This window comes from Pseudopipra pipra, chromosome 3 (assembly GCF_036250125.1).
Source record: "Pseudopipra pipra isolate bDixPip1 chromosome 3, bDixPip1.hap1, whole genome shotgun sequence".
Lineage (NCBI taxonomy): Eukaryota > Metazoa > Chordata > Aves > Passeriformes > Pipridae > Pseudopipra > Pseudopipra pipra.
Window position 1 is genome coordinate 55,019,612 of NC_087551.1, and position 23,634 is coordinate 55,043,245.

At 43.7% G+C, this 23,634-nt stretch overlaps 1 protein-coding gene across 3 annotated transcripts in view; it reads left to right on the forward strand.

Annotated features, from left to right (window-relative positions):
* LOC135411556 (T-cell activation Rho GTPase-activating protein-like) overlaps positions 1 to 14,407 on the forward strand; it is a 49,600-nt gene extending 35,193 nt beyond the window's left edge. Inside the window, exons 3-12 of one of the 3 annotated variants that reach the window (XM_064649268.1) lie at positions 6,313 to 6,354; positions 6,789 to 6,873; positions 6,981 to 7,034; positions 7,621 to 7,687; positions 9,157 to 9,326; positions 10,108 to 10,269; positions 10,705 to 10,814; positions 11,374 to 11,569; positions 11,924 to 12,041; positions 12,245 to 14,407. In XM_064649268.1, the coding sequence (XP_064505338.1) occupies positions 6,313 to 6,354; positions 6,789 to 6,873; positions 6,981 to 7,034; positions 7,621 to 7,687; positions 9,157 to 9,326; positions 10,108 to 10,269; positions 10,705 to 10,814; positions 11,374 to 11,569; positions 11,924 to 12,041; positions 12,245 to 13,422 (2,182 nt within the window). In that variant the 3' untranslated portion in view covers positions 13,423 to 14,407. Of the gene's footprint in view, positions 1 to 6,312; positions 6,355 to 6,788; positions 6,874 to 6,980; positions 7,035 to 7,620; positions 7,688 to 9,153; positions 9,327 to 10,107; positions 10,270 to 10,704; positions 10,815 to 11,373; positions 11,570 to 11,923; positions 12,042 to 12,244 lie in introns of all 3 variants that reach the window. The other 2 variants (XM_064649267.1, XM_064649269.1) reach the window with 2 other exon arrangements.
* The last annotated feature ends 9,227 nt before the right edge of the window (positions 14,408 to 23,634 follow it).

Consider the following 23,634-nt stretch of genomic DNA (forward strand, 5'->3'; position numbering starts at 1 on the left):
TTTTCTTCCCTTGACCCTACTCTCACTAGAAGGTGATCCCAGGTCCTGCATGCCCTGGAGGGTGGGAATTCCTCTCTTATTCCTGGCCTGGAAGTGTCACTGTGCTTTTGCAAATGTGAGAGTGAGGACCTGGCTGCCCTGGTTCCAGGCGCGGCAGCCCTTGGTGCCCTCCAGCTGTGGCGGTCGGAGCTGGTGCCCTACCCTACGGTGCCCCTCCGTACTCCGCATGTCCCTTCTGCAGCAGCAGCCACGGTCCCGTTTGCCCAGGGACCTCGTGATGCCCTGCAGCAGGAGGCAGAGCCCATGCCATAAGAAGCATTTGCTTTCAGAAATCCTCATAAGGTAGTCATGCTTTAAAACAGGACAGCGATACAGAAGTGGAGTGTTTATATAAAACACTAACAGGGCTGCTGTTGCTAGTAGCAACAATATGGCAATCACCAGCTAATATGGAGATGTTTGTTTTGAATTTATCATCTTGATTTTGATGGGTGGCCAAAGCTTCACAGGAGAACATTTTATTTTGCTGTGTGTGGATGTGCATGCACAAGGACAGCACATGACAGCAAGCAACCCTCCCCAAGTATGGGGTCAAATGTTCTCAGGGGAGTTTAACTGTAGTCAGCAGAGTTGTGCCTGGAAAGATTTGCTTTGCCTGACACTACTTTTGCCTGGAGGATGGAATCTAGGCGTGTGGTCATAAAAGTTCTTATTCTTGGTTAACTTAGTGGTGATGAGAACCTGGTTACTAGCAGTTCTACTTATTACTTAGGAAGCAGGTACAACAGAGGAATGGTAAACTCACAAGGGCAACACTATGATGAAGAGTTTGGGGATGTTTCCATCATACCACTGGGGCTTGGAGGAGGCTAAGTGGAGACAAACAATGGGGAAAATCCAACTACTTCTGGTTGTTCCTCCTAGGCACCTGTGGTGACAGCTGTGTTCATGGCGATGTGCGCTTGCTTTGCCTAGAGCATCTCCTGCTCTGCTGGGGGAGTGGTAAGGTCTTGCATCTCTTGAGGCTGGCTTTCTTTTCTAGTTTTATTATCAATGGGGCACATACACAATGAAACCCAAAATTACTCTCAGGCCAAGTTTTCTCAGTCTTATTCCAGACTGACTCCTAGGCCAGTCTGCAGATCATATTTTTTGTGAAAGTGAGATGACTTCTGCTTGAAAATCACACTCAAGTTAGAATTCAATGTGAAAACCAGGTTATCTCTGGTTTCCCCTGATTCTCATGTTGAGATCTGAGATAATTTTGATGCTGAAATTCAAAGCCACACAAAAGGTGCAGAAACAGGAGAAATACAAGCCTACGTTAAAAAAAAAAGAATCAAAAAGGAAACATTTGTATTAATCCTGAAAAGCAAAATCAAGACTCACACGTCTCTGTATCATTAAGAAGCATAATCTGTCCCTGAGAGCAAATGAACTTGGCAGAAAAGTCCTATCTCAGTTTCTGATTTGGGAATGAACAACATAAAGAAGCAAAATAAGTGAGAAACCTGCTGGAGTAACAAAAAAAGTGAGTGTCTCACTTTTCCAATATTTTTTGAGTACCTTCAACCAGAAATCTTGAGAAGAACAGGCATCAGACTGATGTATACATATTCTCTATGACCATTTTGTAAGCAAGCAAAGGTTTAGATCTACATCTGCTCAGTCAGAAATGATGGGCAGCTTCAATTCCCTGATCCCTTTATGCTGGCCACCTCAGGGAGCCCAAGGAAGAGTAATTCCCATTCAGACAGAGCTGAACAGCAGCACAGACCCTTCAGAAAAATGTCCCATATGCACCTGTTCTCCACAGCTAAAAAAACACCTACTGGAACCAGTCACCTGAAGATGAGTAAAAATCTTTAGAGCTGCCAATTTAGTCTTGGGGAAAGCACCCATGAAAGAATAAACAAAACATCCTGCAAAGCAAATATAACCAAAAGAGTGTCATGGGAAGGACACAGAATACACCTTTGTCTGTATTTATGGTGCTATTTTTTATTTTTAACTATTTCCTGTGCAATAGTAACACAGTGCGTAGAAGGGTGGTGCAGTCTAACCCACACTACAATCTAACCTTGATATCTAACTCAGGATAGAAGTCAGCTGAACAGAGCTGGGAAAAACTGACAGTGAGTTTCACTTTCCAAAGGCAGGGTTAGTATGAGCCCAGGTTCCACCTGACTCCTGCAGGAGTTCAGCACCAGCTGGGTTGATGGATCTCATTCTGAACTGTTACAGGTAGGAGGTAGGGATTGGTCTGATCAAAGCTCCATCCATCCTCTTTTCTTTAATCAAACCCTGAACTGTGCCTATGCAATCCATAACACACTGGAGAGTGAGTGGTAGGAAATCAGAGCTGCCTTCAGAAGGCGGCATGTATAAATGTGACCTGTTACCAGGAACCCACTTGCCAGCCTGTTCCTGGAGTCCATGGACAGATTGTACAGAGCTTTCCTTTCTGAAAAAAACAACCAACCCAACAACCTCTGACTTGGGCATAATTGCTTTCCTTATTTTGGTAAATGTTCCTTTTGTTCCCTGGGGAGACTGCAGCTGTGGCAATGAAGACAAAACTGGAATACAATCCCTTTTTCACGTAGAGAGGCACTGCTGAAGGCTTTCTGCTCTATATGGACTTGAAAGAGTCACTGCTCCAGGCGCATCCTGCTGTACCCTTCTCACATCTACACTCCTGCTGCCTCCTTGCTGGTACAACATGGCAAAGCTGGGTTTCAGGATTCATTCACACAAACCTTCGTTTCTAGAAGCTACTGTGTCAAACATTTCCAAGAGTAATAGAAATAAATAAAAGTGAGCTGTGGCTGGGATTTTCCCATTTGTGGTTTGATGAGGAGGGAAGAAAACAGTCACTCTCCAGTCACAGTAGATTTATTCTTTTGTTCCTTTGTTTGCTGTCAGCTACTGATTCCTTTCTCATGCCAGCTGATGCTGCTCTTCACTGAGCCACAGTGTAAGAGGAGAAAATGCCTAGCTTGACTGGAACTCACACAAAGGGGAAAATCACCATTTGGTCTGTGTTGACAGCAAGTGCTATATAAGGCCTCTCTTCAAAAATTGGTTGGGCAAAGTGATTGGGAGTGGAGCACAAAATCAACTACGGTCTCAGAGAAGAAAGGGGCTGTCTGGGACCAGGGGGAAGCAGAGGCATCAAACTGATGTCCTGGATTCTATAAGGAAAATCCTTCACATCTTGAGGAGCAAACCTAGTCTTGAGAGGTTTGAATCTATCCAGGGTTGACTGCTCTGCAGGACCTCTCTGTTCCTGCTTTCCCTCCAGTGAATGTAAAGCACTTCAGCCGAACTGAGGGAAGCAACCTGACATACAGGAGAGAAAGAGCTTCTACAAAGGCTTCTACACAGTTCCTACAAAACCCTTGAAGGTCCACCCTCTCTGCCATGCCCTGATCTTTGTGTAAACATCCCATGTCTTTGAAGGAGAGTGCATTCACTTAGACAGGGATGGATTGGGAGTAATACATAACCTGCAAACAGCTCCAGGTGTGCCCAAGCCACCTGCCATCTATTCTGCTTGCCCAGGGTAGTGGCTGTGGGACAAGAAACATATTGCTCTGAAGCATCATGGTGTAAGATCTGTACCAAACTGAGGGAGGATCAGACCACAGCAAAGATTTCAAGTGCAAAGCAAAGCAGAGCTTTGGTAGAGGGTGGTAAAGATCTTGGAGAAGCTGTTTATGTAAGAGAATTTCATTTGTAAAAGCCCCATAGGACAGGCCTTTTCTGTTAATATGCAGTGTGGAGATTGGCTTTGGGTGCTACATCTGTGTTACCCTTTCCACACTGATGAAGGAAGCTGTGAAGCTGCTCTGGCTGGTAGGTGTGAGGGCAGCTCTTCTGACCCTGGGACCCTGCACACAGCTCTGCAGTGCTTGGCAGGAGCCAGCATATACTTGCTTACTGCTTTTCAGAAAAACAGTCAAGATTCCCTCTGTGTTGCCATACAATTACTTCACCAAACCATTGCTTTTTAGGATGCCTGCTAGTCACATGGGGCATGCTTGTTTGTAATAAAATAAGCTGCTTTAAAATAATTTTGGCACAAATTAAGTGTTTGTGATACATACCATAAAAGAGCTATTAAAAAAAGAATGCTCTCAGAAGGGTAAAAAAAATCAAATTGTTTTCCATATGGGTGGACCTATACACACACATCTTCCACATACAATGGCCATTATATCCCCACAATTGTTAATGGATTAGAACTAATTTGATAAAGAAACAGCAGTGTGTGTGCCAATGCACAGTCTGGTGATGTGCTATCAACACACCACCCATTACTGTATCTTTTCCTGGGAAACTCAAAGCATTATGCCCTGTGTACAGCTGTGGCCTAACTGTAATTTAAGCTTCTGGCCTTCCTAATCACCACCCATTAAACTCACATTTTCTTCACAAGTCACACATTTTCCAGATCAAACCCTGTGTCTTAGTCATGCAACAGACTGAGGTCAGAAATACATCTGTGTACAGTGCTGGAATTGAGGGCAAGGCAGAACTGAAGTCCATAGGTCCCTTAAGCCTCTGAGATACTTAACAGACAGGTATGTTTGGATATACATTTAACAGATGTAGTGAAAAATAGATGCTCCTTGTCCCAGGAATCCCGCTGGGAATAGCAGCAGCAGTGCTGCAGCTGCCAAGCAGCCTCATAAGAAATTCTCAGAAGAAAGCGATGCAGGATGACAGTATTTCTGCAACCACATGCATCAGCCCGTGGAATTTAGTAGGGAAATGACAGATACCATGGGACAGATAATTAACAAAAAAATCAGCAGTGAGTAAAAGATCAGTGGTAAATGCACAGGGCTGCAGAGTAATTGATTGAGATTCTACTAAGTTTCCAGTCTACAGACCACTGTCTATACAGAAGCATGGAAATGACAGACCTCAGGAGGACTTGAAAGGTCTTCTACAGTAACTCCCCTCCCTAAAAAAAAAAAAAAAAGCAGAGTGGCTCTCCTTTTGCCCTTCTGGACACATCTCTATGTAACCAAAAGTAAATTTTGCACTTTGGATTTCTGCCAGAGTCAAGCTGAGATCACCTTTGTGTTTTGCATGAGACAGGGTCAGTACTACACAGGCCAGGTCTGATGTGGTTAAGCAAAGAATGGCTTTCAGGGTAAATTCAGCAGCGGATGTAGCCATTACGTGCATCTGCAAAGAACTGTGTTAAGACACAGCCCCACCCTCTGCACATGTGAAATGGAGCATCCATGGGGGAAGCAGCAGAAAAACCAGTTTCACAAGTGGGCTTTACACCCAAATCCACTGCTGAAGAATTCCCTACCATTTGACTCAGCTTTAACTCCTCTTTTTCACAAGTTTAAAAGACTGGCACTCAGAAGAGGTTTGTAATTTGCCTTGGTCAATAAATCAAAAGAACTAATATAATGCATTTAACATCAAACATTGATGAATTTTCATAATAGCCTGGTAGAGCGAGTACTATATTCCTGATGTGCCCAGGCTGGGGGCAGATAGCAACAGATCCTGAAAAACTACAGGGAGAGCAGAGAGATCTTTCCTGGATATTTTTATCTCTTCAGCTGAATTAAAGTTTAATACGTGGACACATAGTTCTTAATAAGACATATTTTAAGCAAGACTTTATATTACATATTGTCATACATTACTAAATTATTACATAGTGCCACTTCTTCTATAGAAGTCCAGTGCTTAGATTGTGAAGAACTACTTAGCACTGGCAAAGTCTGTTTCTACATCTTGCAGACAGTAAACTGTTGCCATTAGCTTTTAGAAAAATATACAAAAACATTTCCCCGAATCTTGTCTATTCCACTCCTCTATGACTTTAATTTAGTGTAACTTGACTTGGTGGTGCTGCTTTGAACTGCCAAATCTAATGTCTCTGAGCAGCAGTCAAAGGAATGACTGTACCCACTGCTCTTTGACGGTAAGGAGAACCTGCCCACGCTGCAGCCCCCTCTGCACATCCCACCTCTAGCTGGTGATGAGATTTGGAACCTTTACCTGGTGAGTGTCTCATCTTTTCCATAACAGCTACCAGAGCTGCATTTTTTTTTTCTTTAAGGAAAAAAATCGTAGCTCCTCTAAAAGGAAAGAGGAAGCCAGAAATTTTGTAGCGTCTCTGTCCTGCCCAATGATGCTTCTTCCTGTCTGTGAATTTCCACCTGCCCCTTCTGCATATATAAGGCAGCACACGTGGTATAGACTGTTTAGTTGCCTGCCTCCGTCCAAAGGATTAGCAGCAGTGGGAAGTGATGTTGTTTCTCCTTTCCTCTGTAGTTCACGGGAGGTAAAGGAGCTCTGGCTGGACTCACTCCTTGGGTAAGTACTGACTGAGATAAAATCTGTGGCACTGTGGATGAAGTCAGCAGAGGGGCTTCAGATGCAGCTGTACAGAGCTGTACAAAAATACAGACGTGGGAGAGGTGTGCCCACTGCTAAGTGTAGCTCGTGGGCAGAGCTGACCGCATCTCTTAGCCTCGTGTTTGCAGATTAAGGACCATATGTAGCTGTCACCATTTGCTCCTTTTTTGCATGAATTAAAAATGGAAAGCTGCTTTTATTTTGTTTTAATCAAGAGGCAGCTAGGGCAGCAGGGCTGAGCATCCTTCCAGAGAAGGGCTTTATGGTTTACTTGTGTGGGAGATCTTGCTGGTTCAGGATCATACATGCTAGATTGGCTTTCAGGGGAGAAAGACAAGAAGGGTGCAGTTTTACAAAGCTCTTTCTTTGTCCATTCTCTGTTCAATAAACAGGCAAACAAAAAGATTGAAGGAAACCAGAGTGTCCAGAGCTCCCCCAGTCAAACTCCTAATGAAAGTGTTTAGCAGCTGTAATACTGTGAGTGTCTTAATTGTTTCAGCTCTGTCAACAGAGTGATTTTGAAAAGCTCTGATTTCTAAACCATACCATTCAATTACTCACAGTGTCTTTGTTTTCTTGCCTAGTCAAAGACACTAAATGCTGGGAACATGGAGAGTCTGATTGAGTGCCAGTCAGAGGTAAGCAGCCCCTACATTTTCCCGGCTCTTTCTTGGGTACTGGTGTGAGATATCTTAGCAAAGTGGGGGTGGCCTCTCTAAGAGCTGGCGGCTGCCTACCCTCATCCACGAGCCGGCAGAGCTCTTCAAAGGCAGCTCTGTGCAGCACTGAGCAGGAGCTGGGCATCGCTGGGGGCAGTCAGTGCATTCCCTTGGCTCCCGAGGAGCTTTGCTCAGGAATCTTTCAGTCTTCAAAGCCATCAAGGCTCCCTGGAGGAGTTTGGGAGGAAATTTCCAGTGCCAGGGGAGAACACAAAAGAGCAGGCTGTGTCCAGCTGTTGCTTCTCTGGATCAAACGCGCAGCCTGAAAGAGCACAGAGTTGTGACCTGCCGGGCATGACGGGTGGCTGCTGCAGGGTTTACCTCAGTCCCCTCTATTTGGCAGTGAAGCACTGTCAATCCTGGACTGAGGCACCTCTTCAGCAGGTGTTGGGCTTGCTCTGGTTATTCTCTGGAGCCTCCTGCAGATTTATGAGGAGCTTCAGCAATTCGCCGGTGCCCCTTGCTACTGGTGGCAGGTCTGTTAACCCTAACATGCTTTTTGCAGGCTGATGCCAAGCAATGTCCCCCGTTGGTCCCAGCAGATGCTGAAGACAGACTTTGCTTCTCAACTGGTGAGTTTTAAAAACAAACTGAGGAACTGCCTTCTTACATAATGCTTGCAAGCCAGCACTTGTGCAAAACCACCCAAAACTGCCCACTTCCCCTCCCTGAGAGTAATCCATAGCCCACATCCAGGAGAGGGCTTAAGCCCTGGAGTGCCACTTGCTTGCAGATTACTTCTTTGCCTTATGCTCAGTGGCAGAGGTGACAGTGCTGAGTGCCAGAGGTCTTGTATCCCTGTCCCCTGGTCCTTAGAGCTGTTTCAGTGTGTTCCCTGGTAGCGATGGGAATTCATGTGTTTCTTTCTCACTCAAGCACCCCCACTGAGGTGTGGCACTGGAAGCAAGTAGAGTACGGCTACCAGCTGTTGCTCACCAGAGCAAATAAACCCTCCTGGCAGCAGCAACAGCACTTGTTTTTTCTCACCATGCAAAACCTCATCAATCTGTAAACAACCCAGAGGAGACCATTAGCAGGGCAGGGTCAGATTTGGAGCACACCATCATATCAGATCAGCTTTCAGAAGTATCAGAAGCTAACAGTTTATATGACACTATAACGTTAAGTGACTTTCTCATAGTTTTTAACCCCTCCCTACTTGTGCTAAGCCACAAAGACAGGTCCTGAGAATTTCTCATCTGCATAAGACAATGTCATTTTGGAGTAGAAGGCACATCATTGGAAATTTGCAGAAGGCAAATCTTTTAGAAAACTTTCCATCAAAAGGATCTTTCTCTCACTGTTTCCAAAAGGGAAAAAAAGGCACACCCTACTGCAATACAACTACCATCTCTAAATTCTTATCATGCCCTCCTCTTAATGAAGCAGATGCAAAACCCATGCTAAGAGATTTCTGACCCTGAAGCCAGTGAGGCACTACTGTGATGCTCCCATCCTCTGGAGCAAGTATCACCTTCCACTGGCAGGCTGGCAGGGGGCAAGGACTAGCTCTAGAAGGACACTGTTGTTAGAGCTGGCTCCAAAGCTGGCAGAGATGGAGCAATGTGTTTTTATTTCAGGCTGTAAAAGAGGCCAAAAAGCAGGAGCCCCTATTCCCACTCTTGCCCTACGGCTGAGTCACAGTCAGACCATGTAGTGAAAATTGTTGTCATTGCCAGCTGCCCAAGTGGCATATCTGCCTCAAAGTTATCACAGAAGCCACTGCAATATCAAAAATCTCTATAAATGCTATTTCTGTGCCTTGTATGTTCCCACTCTCTAAGAAGAAACAGAGACAAGAATGAAAAAAACACCCAACCCAAAACAGGAAAGGTGGTGGCCTTAGAGGGATGGGCACAGTTTTACAGTTTAGGTAGTTGTTTCCCTAGTAACCACTTAGTGGTCTTTAAGCTTCTCCCCATTTAGTTTGAGTTGTTTCAACATACATCTCTGCACTACACACAGATGAAAGACCATATAGTGCTCTGTCAGGGTTTGGGGTTTTTTAATCCATTTTTTGCTTTCCTTTTGCTTGCAGCAGATGGAACAAAGAAAAGAAAGAAGTTGATATCGCAATCATTTACTTTGAGACGAAGCTTTACCAATGGAAATTCCCCAGGGCAGCTAGACTTGGGTGCCAAAATCACTCTGTTTGGCCAGCCTCTGGCAATTATCTGTGGAGAAGATGACACACTGCCCCAGCCAGTCCAGGTAAGGAAGTATGGGAATACAGTTATCATAACTCTGACTTCATTAGGAGGCAGGATCACCAGTACTTGTGCTGCAGCACCCAGGAAATGAGTGATTTTGGTGTTTCCGTTCCACACCCACTCCTGATAAGCTCAGGACCCATCCCAGATGTACAAAGGGTCAGGTCTATGGGTTTTGCTGAGCCCACTCAGATTTCACTGGAAGTAACTCGGAGACAAACCAGGACCAGGAATAGGAGATGAAGATCTGCTCCTTAGTATAAACTTCTGTGATTCTACAGCAGTAATTTAAATAAATCTTTCAGCAGCATAAACTTCCAAGGATTTCTGTATTTCCCTGAAAAAAGTGTACAGCTATGGACTGCCACCAACAAATACCTAAACACTGTCTTCTGGATAAAAACGGTCTTGTAACAGTTCTGCCACTGAACTGGCTCTCCCAATAACAGGCATTGGTCTCTTACAAGCAATATTTGCCTGGCTTGTGAGGGAAGGGATTTGAACTAAGACTTAAGCCATCCCTTTATTTCCTTATGGAAGGAAGCAAGGACGACTCTACTGAAGTTAGTGGAATTCACCAGTTCAAAAAGAGGGTGGACTGCGGGAAAATCAGGCTCTTGCCTATGTAATCTACTTGGAGCAGGAACTAGATACTGAACTAATCAGAGCACAATGTACATCTGGACAATTTTTCTTCTGTTTCTAAAGAAATGTCCTGCTAAAGGACCTTCCTGCACCCAAGTAACTGTTCTCTCATTTCTGTTTGATTTTTTTCCCTGAAGGATCTCCTAGCTATATTGTATATGAAAGGACCTTTCTCTGAAGGGATATTCAGAAAAGCTGCCAATGAGAAAGCACGAAAAGAACTGAAGGAGGACCTCAACAAAGGCAGCAACGTGGATTTGAAAAGCAAATCTGTGCACCTGCTGGCAGTGGTTTTGAAGGTGAGCAACTCTGAGCTACATCGGTGGGAGGACATTGCTAATCTGCACAGGCCCACTCTAGTGCCCAGAGCTGACCTAGGTGGGACTCCAAACTAAAGCCAGAACAAACCTAGACTAAATGTTTCAGGCTTAGGAAAGTTTGGAATTTTCCTTTTCCACCTGATTTTCAGACCTACTTGTGCTGCTGATTTCCTGCATGCCCAGAGGAAACTCACTTTGTCCTCCTCCTCAGCATCCTCCCAGGGAGGAATAGTGAGATTTTTGGGTGAACAAAGAGCAGCTGAAAGCTGGTTCCTGTTACCACACAAGTGCAAGTGCACTTGTGTATTGTACTGCTCAAGTCAACCTGCCTCTCAGAGAGCCCATGTGACAGTAATGCTCCCTCTGTCCTCAGAGACAGTGTCAAAGCTTCATATAAATTTCTTGGCCTTGCAGGACTTTCTCCGAAATATTCCCTCCAAGCTCCTGTCAGCTGACCTCTATGAGAAGTGGATGCAAGCTCTGGAGAAGCCAAGCAAGCAGGAAAAAATTGAAGAATTGAAAGAGTAAGTTTTTCAACCAGGAAGTTTTGCAACCAGAACCAATATGATGGAGTGGCTGGTAGAGGCCAACGATGTCTTTCGGAATTAAGAGTCTCATTTAAAAGCCTATCATTTATATCAGCTTGCTATTGCTCCATGGGGTTTGGTTTAGAGGGCTCCAGCAGCAGCATTTCCTGAACTTTCTTGAGATTGCTCTATGAAACAACCAGCTTAGGAAGAGGGCAGAGGCTGCAGTGTCTCAGCTAACAGTCATGGTGCTGTGGGACAGTCACTGACGTGGACCTTTCACATCTTCTGGCAGTAAAGTCTACTCAAGGACATGGGCTGCTGCAATGCTGCCCTTCAGTCAAGACCTCATAATTAAAAATTTTGTACTTAATCACATGCTCAGCTGTGGTTGGGGATTTATGAATGATACTTCTCCTAAGCAGTGAATAAAACACACACATGACTCTTTCTAAAGGAAGGTTGTCTGTCTGAGTTTAATTGAGATTTGCTCAAATAGAGAAGCAGAAGCCACTGCTCCATCAATCAATGTCACATTTTGTTTCTGTTCATGCAGAGTGGCTGACAAACTGCCTAAACCAAACCTCGTCTTGCTCAAGCACTTGCTCTCTCTGCTCCACCACATCAGCCAAAATGCTGAGACCAACAGGATGGACTCCAGCAACCTGGCCATCTGTGTTGGCCCAAATATGCTGAGCCCAGAGACGGACAGCACGCTCCCACTGGAAGTACAGAAGGAGATGAATGACAAGGTATGTTGAACTGACCAAGCAGCCACTCCCTTTGGGGCAGCTCAGAACCATCCATAGGGATCCCACTGTGATCGCAAAAGTTTAACAGAACAGCACCCCTGGATATCAGGGGTGGCCCTCAGCTCCGGTGCCCTTCAGCCTGCGATGTGATGGGCCAGACTGCCCCTCATTTTGCCTCCTCTGAGCAAAAGCAGCAGCTGCCCCACAGTCCCCTAAGTCCCAGCACAGTTCCTGGATACTTTGCATGCAGAGGGCAAGAGGCACACAGTGAGCACTGTCACCCATGGGTCCTCTGGGCAGCGAGGCCAAAGCTGTTCCTCCCTTTTGACTGAAATGAACTTTTTCTGTGTGCAGGTGACAGTGTTGGTGGAGTTCCTCATAAACAACTGCTCAGAAATATTTGAGGAGGACATTGCTTTCCCTGTCTGTGCCTCAGCTGAGGAGTCACCAGAGCACACAGACAGCTCCACAGGTATGAGAATGGACTGGGGATGTCACAGACTGGGGCTGCTGGGCTGAATTCTTTAATTTGATATGTGAATATATCTGTGGAAACACAGATATTTGTAGAGGGTTCAAGACTGTTGCAGTGCTCTTCTGCAGGATTTTTTTCTGTATAGTTCTCTTTCATCCTCAGCCTGTTAGTGAAAACTAATGCCTGCTTTCTCCCTACAGAACAGCTATGTGCTGCTCGTCAGAATGATTCTGCCTATGACAGCCCAGATCCCGAAGCTGAAGGCAGCCCCTGTACCTCTGAGATGGAGCAGCACAAAGGGAGGAACGCTACTGTGAGCAGAAGACATCCAACACACATCTCTGTCTCTTCACTGACTAATTTCAGAAATGACATCAGCATGATGGATAGGAGGTACTCAGAGTCAGACTTGTCCTTCCAGAATTGCCTTGATACCACAATAAGGAAACAGAAGCTAAATAAAAGTGAGGACAATTTTCCAGTTCCCCAGAAACAGCTGGGGTTGGAGGCAGTGGAGAAACGGCTTGCAGTCTTACCTTCACATTTATCAACTGACTCTCTACCCAAAACATCCTCCAGTTGCTCCCTGGAGAGCTCTGATGGCTCAGTCTTCACCAGCTCCCCAGTAGTTTCACCCTCTAGTCCCAAAAAAACCTTTTTAAATAGGCCCCAGTCCTTTTCCACCAAGGCCACCGAAGACTGCAGTACACCTATCAGAGAGATCAAAAGACATTCCATGTCATTCTCTTTTGCAAACCACAGGAAAACACTAATAAAAACCCAGAGTTGGGGGCCTGGAAAAAACATTTTTTTTCAGAGAGACAGTTTCACAAAGAAAGAAGATCAGTTCTGCTGCAGAATTGTCCAGGAGAACAGTCCTAATGATGACAAACCATTGCCTGTGGAGTATCAGCAAAGGCCCCGTTTCAGGTCAGTTGATGAAGTGTTCAGAGAGGTAGACCAGAGGAATCCTGGAAGACCACCCTCTTATGAAGAGGCTGTTAAAAACTGCCTGGCCACTAAAGTTGCCTCCCACAATCTCACAGTTCAAACTATGAGATTAGCGGTGTCAAACCAGGATGCTCCGCTGCCTCATCCACGCAGCAACAGTGCACAGGATACAGCATATATGGCTCTAAGGGATCTACCCAGTGCCAGAGTTTCTGCAACGAAGGATTCTGATGTGGAAACTGAAACCTTCAGTGTCACTGTGGGAGTAAACTCCCGTGTGAATTTACCTGTGACCCCAGGACTCTACCGATTGAGAGCCATGTCTGAATCCTGTCAAAAGAACAAACTTGAGTACATTGCTCGGAGGTGCAGCCAGCCAGTTTTTGAGGCAGACCAGATCCAGTATGCTAAGGAATCATACGTGTAAAAAGCCTATCCTTCCTCTTTGCACTGTACATACTGTAAAAATAGATATCTTCTCATCCTTTGTAAGATTTTACTTTCAAGAGACTAAGAATAAGCTAGGTCTGCATGAACGTTTTCTTCCTGAAGTGTCTGTCAGCTTGACATGTTATGTTCTTTCACCACAAGAGGTGGTGGTGGTGAAGACTTGTATATCATTATGTAAAAATGTAAGCGAGTGTGTTGTACATAACCTGTTGTGTGGGAAAACTAGTTAGTAGATGATAAACCATATTGTATTTGTATCCTGAAAGAACAATTAAAAGGTTGGCAGGTCCAAAACCTGTCTCACCTTCTTTTTGTGTTCTGTATGGTCACAGACTCCGTACCATTTGTTATGTATGTGCCAGGTAATGCAATGCTTTGCTGATTTTCTACATTAAGAATTGGGTTGGCAGTTATCCTAAAGGGGGAAGACCTGTTCTGTCATCAAGGACACTTCAGTACTTTTCCATAAACCTCCTGTACCTGCTGCCATTCTGTCTTCCTGCTTGCTGGTGATGAGAATGATCTGAGCACTAACCAGCATTAGTGTTGTCTACTAAGCCTGGGGTTAGAGGTACCAAAACCCTACGAGGTCATTAGGACAATGTGTCAAGTAACCCTCATGTGGTCTGAAGTAGTTTTAGTTTAAATAAACTGGATAGGCTAAGAAAAGAAAGGAAGAAAGAAAGAAAGAAAGAAAGAAGGAGGACAAAAAAAAAATGAAACCAAAAACTCCTGTAGGGAAACATTCTGGATTTCAGCTTTAAATAGTTCAAGCTCATTAAAAAAAAAAAAAAAAAAAAAAAAAGACAAATCCCAAAATACTAGGTGATGTCCTTATAATCTTGTAAATATGACTGGAAGTGCAATGTGTTTTATGGCTCAGCAGAGTCTTGAATCAGGAAGCAGAGAGACTTTTTTTGTCCTGTGTAACTTCACTACAATAAAACACTTTTCTGCATAAATGCTAAACTGTCCATTGTCTGTTTTTGAAACATCTAGGCCCTACACATATGGTACCTACTTTTATACTATTCTACAGGCACTGCAGGTCTGCTTGAATGACATGGCATAGCTAAGTTGATGGAAGCAAAGTAAATGACTAGCAGTATCACTGCTGTTGTTGTAAGAGGCCGCAGGCTACATTTTGGGAACGAATCCCTCTGTCAGGAAAACTAGTTATACTGCCATGTAACAACAGTTTTCAGTGAGGTGGAGAGGAAGCTGCAAAGAGGTGATGCTGTTCCAAAAGTGGAGCCGATTAGAAAGCAGCACACCAGCTTCTCAGGAAGGTTTTCCAAGTGTAGGTGTTCACAGGACACAGAGAAAAGGTAAGGAGAGTGCCTGATCTGACAGAAGTGATGTGAGATGGATTATACTGGTAGGCTGCAACTAGAGGAAAATGCCACTTCACTCAGCCCCCTAAACAGTGGCACTCTGCTTCCAAGCAAGCTGAATGAGAGGGCTTGGCTGCAAGCTACTAAAGGCCTTTACCATTTTCTGGAATCTGCAACTCCTGGATCACAGAATGACAGAATAGGTGAGGCCAGGTGGTCCTGGTGGTCCAGAATAGGTGGTTGTCCTGTCCAAGCTCCCTGCTCAAGCAGTGCCAGCTAGAACAGATTGCTCAGGACCATGTCCAGACAGTTTTTTAATATTTCCACAGGCTCTGCAACATATCTGGGCAACCTATTCCTGTGTTTGACCACCCTTACAGTGAAAAAGTGTCTCCTTGCATTCAGATGGAATTCCATGTATTTTTATTTGTGCTCTCTACATTTTGCCCTGTGTCAAGTGGGAATTACAGTTTTCTTTTGTAAAAAACAAAAGCTCTTGCCCTTGTGGCAGAACGAGCGTGAAGAGATAATCCACGTGCAGAGGAAAGGCTCAGAAGCCACAGAACAGAAAACACAAACCTCAAAATATACTCAAACAATAATACAGCTACTTCTTTGGTAAGTGACTCATTCTCTTTGAGTGTGACAAGAATAAGGATCTCAAGATTCCTGCCCTCTAACCAGCAGAAAATCCAGGGTGAATAAGCATGGTCACTTCACCAGAGATGAGGAAAGTCTCTCTTTAGGTTCAAGGTGTCCTAAGGCAGATAGGACAATCACACTAAGAAAGCTTACCTGGGCTTAAATATTCAATATAGATGAGTTTAAATCTTCCAGCTCCTGAATAAGAAAGACCGTTTGGAACTTCCTGTAAGGCATTTCAGTCGACGCAGAAAAAGGAAGAGAGAGGAGCTCTACACATAACTAACAAAAAAGGGGTAAGGTGAACGAGTTAAATGAAAGAGTGGCTCAGTCACCCTCACCTGCTCTTGCATTTCTTCAGTCCAGGAAACACCATAATTAAACAAAATCTGAATGTAAAAGGACCTCAAAAGAGATTTACCTCCTTTTTGATGGGTAACTTGACTTCCTTCACCCCTTCAGACATGGCTGCTTAGTCAGCATTATTTTCACGTCATGTTTCTCCACAGAAGTGATTTCTCTTCTATATAAGCATGTAAGAGACCTCAAAAGCCTAGGATGACACAGAAAGTAGAGAGCTTTGCTTTAGCACTTATTCATCTGCCTTTGGCTCAGAAAATAGTTTCATCGTGCTACCAGTCCAATCACATTTTAAGATCCAGCCCAGCTATCCTGGCCTCCAAGAGTAAGGCACTTTAAGTGCTATATCCAACGAGTGAATTATCTGTTTTACAATTGCCTTTGCCAAAGCTGCCTTTAACTCGTCAGGCAGAAAGATCAAACAAAAGATTTTGGCACAAGAATTGAATGATGGCAATAAGCCTCCCATTCTCCACAGGTTACCCCATCATCACTATTGCATCACTTGCTTCACACACCCAATTTTCTAATTTCATGAAGACACTCTAAACATACAAAGCATATAGGACTAGAAGAAGGAAGAAAGCAATATTAAAGCAGAAAATCCAAGCCATTGTCTTGTAAGGCAATGCTGGAATTAAGACTGTTGGTGCAGCTTGAATTCAGTTCCTTGTGTTTGCATCCGGTTGTTGTTTTCAATCACATGATGCATTCTGTTCTTCCCCACAGGATGCACCTGCTCTGGGGAGGAACCAAGGTTGTGCAGCAAAGGAGAAAATCTTAATTCTGGCATTCTGTTCCATGCCATCACAGACAACCCTGACTCAGACCTTTATTTTCTGCACTCCTGACTCCTCACCTCTGCCTCATTTTCATTGCCTCTCAGTTTCATTGCCTGCATTCCTCATCTCATCCAGTTATGTCTCTTTTAATTGAACAAAACCCAGTCTATCCCTATGGACTTGCTGTCAAAGTCTCAATTTCATTTCTGTCCTCTCCATCCCTAGACCTACTTCTCTCAGTCAGCCAGTTTCAGTTTTCCTTTTCCAATTCTTCCATGTTTTTCTCTCATATCTGCACTGGTTGTTATTGCAATAAGCTCCATCAACACTCATCTAGCCTCAATTCCACACACATTGTCCCCATGCCCCCTCCCCCCCCCCTTTTTAGTCTCTGCAAATGCAGAGAATCGGAATAAGAGCAGGAAAATCTCTGTAAGCTACAAGAAAAAAAAAAACAGAATTCATAGAGCCCAGTGATGGCCTTAATTCACAGCTGTAACTATGGAAAGCCTCAGGATGAAACTTCCATGGACAAAGGCCCTTGAATTTACGAGATTTCAGCAAGGGGGCTGCACATCTCTTGTTGTATGGAAATATGGACTGTCAGCTATGATGGAAGGAGATTTGGAGCTAGGTTAAGGTGAAATAATGAGTAAAAATAAGCCATTTTCCCTGTGCCTCACCAAAGCAATTCACAAGCTATGATGTAAGGGATATTTCTGGTAATATGCTCCTGTTCTCTGGAAATTGCATTGTCAGTACACTGATTATTTTCTGCCTCTACAAGCAAGGTCTTGGGGAAGAAGCTTTCTCACCTGTCTGACCTCTTCTCAAAGCTGTTATCTGAAGGGCAGTTGTTTCCGAGAACTGTGAAAACTAAAGAGACAATGAATCCTTCACACCTCAGGAAGAACAACTTCTGGTCACTTAGCAATGATGGACCATGCCACCCACCACCATGATACTACCATGGTCACTTCCTGTGATAACTGCTACAGCATAACCCAAGAAAGCCCTTCACTGGACATAGTCACAGAACAGAATCGCTACTCAACATAAAATCTTTCTTCTGTATTTTCCTCCCATGATTGCTTCCTGGGTACCCCGGGCAACACAGATTGCTGGTATGAACCCATTGTAAAAGTATATAACGAACACAATCACACCAACTTTATACTAACTAGTAGCTTGGAGCATAACTGTCCACACTTTGTATTTGGCATTGGTTACCCAGAACTCTGTTCTTTTTGGGATTGAACCACTGTCTAGAATGTGACTGTGGTCCACAATTCCAACACTTAATATAAAGCCAAGAACTTGGGAGGTTTTTTATAATGGGATTGTGTCTCTTCAGCCTTTTGTTTGGAACTAGATCTCTATTTTCCTGTAGCACTAATGACAAAATATATGGTTTTGGGATACTGCTTGGAGTATATATACTTTAATGTTAAAAGCTAATAGTAAAATTACTGCCTCATAACTCAGTTACATATTGTACAGAGTTTCACACAGACAATTTTTACCATAATGCTCCCTCTGATAATATTGCTATCAAATGTCTCCAATTACAACAGGAAGAAGTATCGCAGCTGACAAAAATCCCACCTGTGTTATTTTTAGTCTGGGAATAGGAGCTCTTATTTCTTTACTGCCTGTTCTGGGAATAAGCAGTGCTGGTGTGGTGCTGCAACAAACCACCTGGTCTTCAGTGATTTATCAGCACCACACCAGCACTGCTTATTCCCAGGTTGACTCATTCTTCGTTCATAAACTGCACTTGACAACTGCAACTTTCCATCGCAACAGGCAGGTCTCTTAAGCTGGAGAACAGCATTTTGTAGCACAGCAAGGCCAAGAGATTGCAGCACTTGGCTGTCACAGGGGTGAGCTCTGAACAAATAAAAACGTGCTGCTACTCTGCTTGCATGAGTCAGTGTGGCTATCGTGTTTCCACGAGGACAATTTCTAACTACAGGAAAAGGAAACCCATCTTGGTTAAGCGCTCTGGTTACATTTTTCTCTGAATTTTGTTAGCAGTCAGTCCTTATCACCTGTGCCATCAGAAGAGAGTAAAAACTTCAGAGGAGCTTCTGAAGGCTAAAAATTCTGAAGATGAAGCAATTTTTATTTAAAAAGTCTGACAATGACAGAGAGAAAGATCCATGGGAAAAGGGCAACCACTGTTGGAGAAGTGATATAGTCCTCCTATTGTCAGCTGACTATCATATCCATAGCTGCCTGCAAGTCTCTGTGGATGGTAGGTGAACAATGGCTTTTTCTGCTTCTCTGTGACTCAGAAATGCTAAATATCTAATAACATTTTTCTATAAATACATCACTTTTATTGTTTTAAATCAGTCTTTTCCATTTGCAGTGATAAATACATTAATTTAAATTTCACCTCTGAGTGAAGCCCATTCCAAATTCTACATGTTCTTCTGCAATGGGAGAGGAAACCATAGATTATTTTCTGTTTCTAACCTGAGGTGTCATCATGTAAGTCTGAACAAATTGTTCATAAATTCCAAACATAGTTGACTCCGTTGAGCTCTGCTTCCTCTGCAAAGTAATAATATGAAAAGGTTTCTATGAAGGGTTTCGCACTTTCTAAACAAAACATGCTCTTTAGCCAACAATCTATTTACAGAACTGATCCAACGGCTGCTTGACACTCTTCCTTCCTACAACCCACAAACCTCCTACCAACTTCCTCAACAGATGCTACAGTCCAAATTCAAACCCCGCACCTTCAATATCCCACAGGTCATGCCGAAAATCATAAACCCATATTTAAAAAAAAAATTTAAGGCCAAATCCAGGCAGATTCCAAGACAGATGATTAGAGAAGATGCTCTTATCATACAGATTGGAGATTTTTCTGTTTTTCTGCATGCTTGCTGCACAGTCTTGGGTCTTGCAATTTTTTCTCCATAATAAAGCTGTGACTTCACACAGCAAGTGCACCTGTGCAACTGTGCCTGCAATTCACCAGCACAACTGGCGGCTAGGTGACATAGTAACCACAGTATCATGCAAGAACTTCACAGAGCACCGTACTCTGAGGAGTACACAAAGTTACATGATATAACACAGAGATGCACACCCACCTTAAAAGCTACAAACACCAGAAGACATGGCATTTGAGAAGTCTTTGGGTGTGTGAAAGAGCAGAGCAGCCACCAGTTCTCCGTAGGTGATCAAGGGAGGATGATCTTGAGATGAAGACCAGAGACTTGTAGATCAACACGCTCAACATCAGGGTCTGCTTTTTCCAAAAGGCCTCCCGCCCAGTGCAGTTTTTGGACTGTGCAGTTTATCTCCAATAAAGCAAATACTTTACTGCTCTATCTCCCAGAAATGTGATAAAGGGCAATTTGTATCAAGATGGACAAACACCAGGACTACAGTGAAGGGGCAACAGAAGCAGATGAGTCTTGTTTTTTACTCTGCAAGTTTAGTGCAGTTGAACAACTGCCCTCAATACATGGAGATGGAAAATAAGGCAGATCTTCCTAGGGCAAAAAAAGACAGTGGGAGAGAGCTGTTCAAGACAGGGAGAGGTAAGAAGGGGCTGGAGAGGTATAGCAGCACACAGTCTATTTGAGTTTATATAAGAAGGTCACCAACAATTGATTTTCCATTTGACAGCATAATGTATGATAATTTCAAATTAAGTGTGCATTGCTCCACCCCTCAATAATTCTTTCTAGTTATTGTCTTGGAAGTCCCATGGTGGCATAGGGCAAGAATACAAGCCCCACAAGAAGGTTTGTCCCGCTGCAAAACAAAGCTTGTGGGGAACATGGAGGGAAGGGAACCTAGGGAAAATGTTGCTGAGACTCAGAGGTGAAGTGGTAGAGGGAATCAGGACTGTAAATTTTGTCTGGAAACCATAAATAATAAAATCTAGTTTTTAACTAGTGCCAGAGAAATTAAGGTCTTCAAAACCAAAACCTCCCAGTCCTGCCCAACACAAAAACTTAGAACTGGGGTTAGGAGGAAGCTGTGCTTCTACAGAGAAAAGGAGGCTTAATAATTTTGGGTTGAAGATATGAGTGATAGGATCTGCATCTTTTTCCATTCACAATTACATACGAAGATTAACAAATCTTAAAAAATACTGATGTCACCAGTAGGACTCAGGTTTAGCTCTGGTATTTATTTTTCCTTCTGTGTCTCTCCTCTGTCAAAACTCTCAGGCTGGCACATTGTATTTTTTAAACCTAAGTATCTCACTATTAGGCCCAGGCCTACACGTAGGCAGCATCTGTTTATCTCAGATGCACTGAGCCCAGCGCTTACGAACAGCAGCAAAGACACCATCTGCGGGCTGGCAGACACCAGTGATACAATACTGACACAGGATTGCTGATTTTCTTTGGTCACATCACTGCAGCAAGTTAAAAGCAGGTTTCAGGGCACTTCTATTAATTGTTTTCCAACCACATCAGGGCAAATAGTATATATGCACCTCTCTTGGGCTCTGTAATTCTTTCATCTTTGCAGTTACACTGATGGCTCTCCATGTTAGTACTGTGGTTTTCGTATTTCTGTCAGACATCTCAGAGCATTGATTAACAGCAGCTTGATGCTTTCTGGGATTTTCAAGGCTACTCTGTGCATCTCCATCCCTGGAGATTTTCAAAACCTGGCAGGAGAAGGCCCTGACCAATCTGATCTATCTTTGCATTTGTACCAACTTAGGCAAGGAGGCTACACTAGAGACCTCTAGAGTCCCTTTCAGTCTAAACTGCTCTGTGATTCTTTGATATCTTCTCAAAAGCCATGGCATTTTCACCTCCAGTAGAGTTACTTCCAAAGTGGGAGATCCATTTCTTAATGTGCAGGCCCAAAGGGGTAAGAACTGCAGCTTAAAATTCCCTCTCAGGATCATGGGGAATCAAATCTAACCCAAATGTCATGTAATTACACAATATTACATCATGAAAGCATTCCAATATTTTTAAAAGCAACCATGGTTCTCCTCCAAAGAGAAGACAATGTTCTGAGAAGGCATTATGCCCCTCCATGTCCTTCCTTGACATCTAAGCATTGTCTGTATCCAGAAACCTCCTTCCTTTCTTAATTAAGCAATGTTGCAGAAAGTTAAGATGTTGAAAACTGGACACAGCAAGTCTGCTCAGCATCATACTGTGCAACGCACTGTGGTACCAGGTTTCCCAAGCTAGCAACACCCAAGCTAGTGCCCTAGGAAGACCCAGGCTTAGCGCTGTAGACTCCTTATATTGTATTTCAAGGTGTCATTCATTAGTTACAGAATCCATTCCAAGCGGTGCAGGAAATAGTGGATGCACATCTTCTGTTACTACACGCTCACAACTTCACATTTGCTTTACTGTGACTAAACTTGTTTCACATCCAAAAAAAGAAAGCCAAAGGCATGCCATAAGGCATGGTACAATGCCAGGAAATTCTCATGAAAACAAACATATAACAAAAAATAAGCTCACTAGCTATTTTTAGGAAAAAAACAACATTAAAGGGGGCAAGAGAGAAGAGATGAGGCTTTGTCACTCATAAAGCTCTGCTAACCTGCAAGTCAGAGACCTTCGTCCCTCCGAAACGATACAATGCTTTTGCACTAGACTGGTAACTGAGGAGTTAGCAGTGTTTCACAGACACGAGGAGGAGAGTTGCTGCCATTCAACCAGTGCACTTATTCGGTGGATTAGAAATTCACCCAAAAGGTGAGGTACCAGGCTGGGGCCAGCTTAACAACATGAACTTGTGATGCAACACCTTCATCATCACAAGACTTGTGGGCAATAGGTAACAGTCAGCACTGCAGGAATCCTTGCTCCACTGGTCCTTGCTCCTCCTGGTTACGGGCCCTCTTCGCATTGTCTCCCTACCCAGTCCATTCCAGCCAAATTTCTTGGTTTGTTCAGCAAGCACGCTCCATTCCTTATCGGATCTGTATAGACAGATGTTTTTTAAGGCTATGCTGCAGCTGTTTTGCATTTGAATAGAAACACCAAATCCCTAACAATCCTGGAAAGGTCTACCCGGATTTCAAGTCCCCAGTCTAAAAGCACTATAGTTAGCTGTACAGCCAAACTCAAGGAAATATGAGTCAGGTCTCCAAAATCAAAGGGTTGCATTGGTTCTGGCCAAATTCAAGGGCCACAGTTCTCTGGCTTGGCTCAACTGAGATGCTTATCATTAACTTTGCTTGCCCAGACACAAACAAATACTGAAGGACTGCTCTCCCCTCTTACCCCAGTGATACTTGAACAGTACTCCTGCAGGCCGATATCCTTCTGTCCTACCACCCAGCTAACAGAGTGGTAGGACTAAGAGTCTAGTCAACACAACTCCCATTCCTGTATTGACTCTGCAAGCTGCCCATTAATGAATTACAGAAACATTCCTTCTTTTCCTTTGCCTCCCACACTTGGCTTTTTTTGGTAGAGTTGTTTTTTTTGTTTAGGGTAGAGATTTTAACTTGTTTTTTTAAAAAGTTTCTCCTGTTCTACAGCTTCTTTCATGCCTTCCAGGTCCCCTATGAAGTACACTCTGCTATTTGTAATTCTCTTGTTTGTGACTGTCTACTCAGGGCTGTGGTGGAACACAGACATCTGCAGCACTAACATAACTGAGATGAAATAAACAGAATTGCACACGTGAATTACATTTAAACCAAAGGTTTCAGAAACAAAAGTCATGGGCTGTTTTATATACTCTATCTTGCTAAAGCGATCAAGGCATATCACTAACCACAAAGTTTAAAAAAGAAGGCTATCACTTTATCAGTAACCCTTCATTGCTTTTTTGTTTCTCTTAAAGGAAAATTTTCACATAATCTGAAAATACGTCCTCATGATTTGCCCTAACAAGGAGTGCAGCTCACCATGGATGGGATGGCATACTGAGGACACACCTCACACTCCTATCTCCCATCATACAACACCTTTACAGTATCCAAATCCCCTACTTGTGTGGAAAACACAAAATTTGGAGTGCAGCCGTTCGAGCCGGTACTTTTACGACATCAGTACCTAAGCCACCAGTACGCCATCCAACAGGTTTTCGCGACCCCCCCCCGCCAAT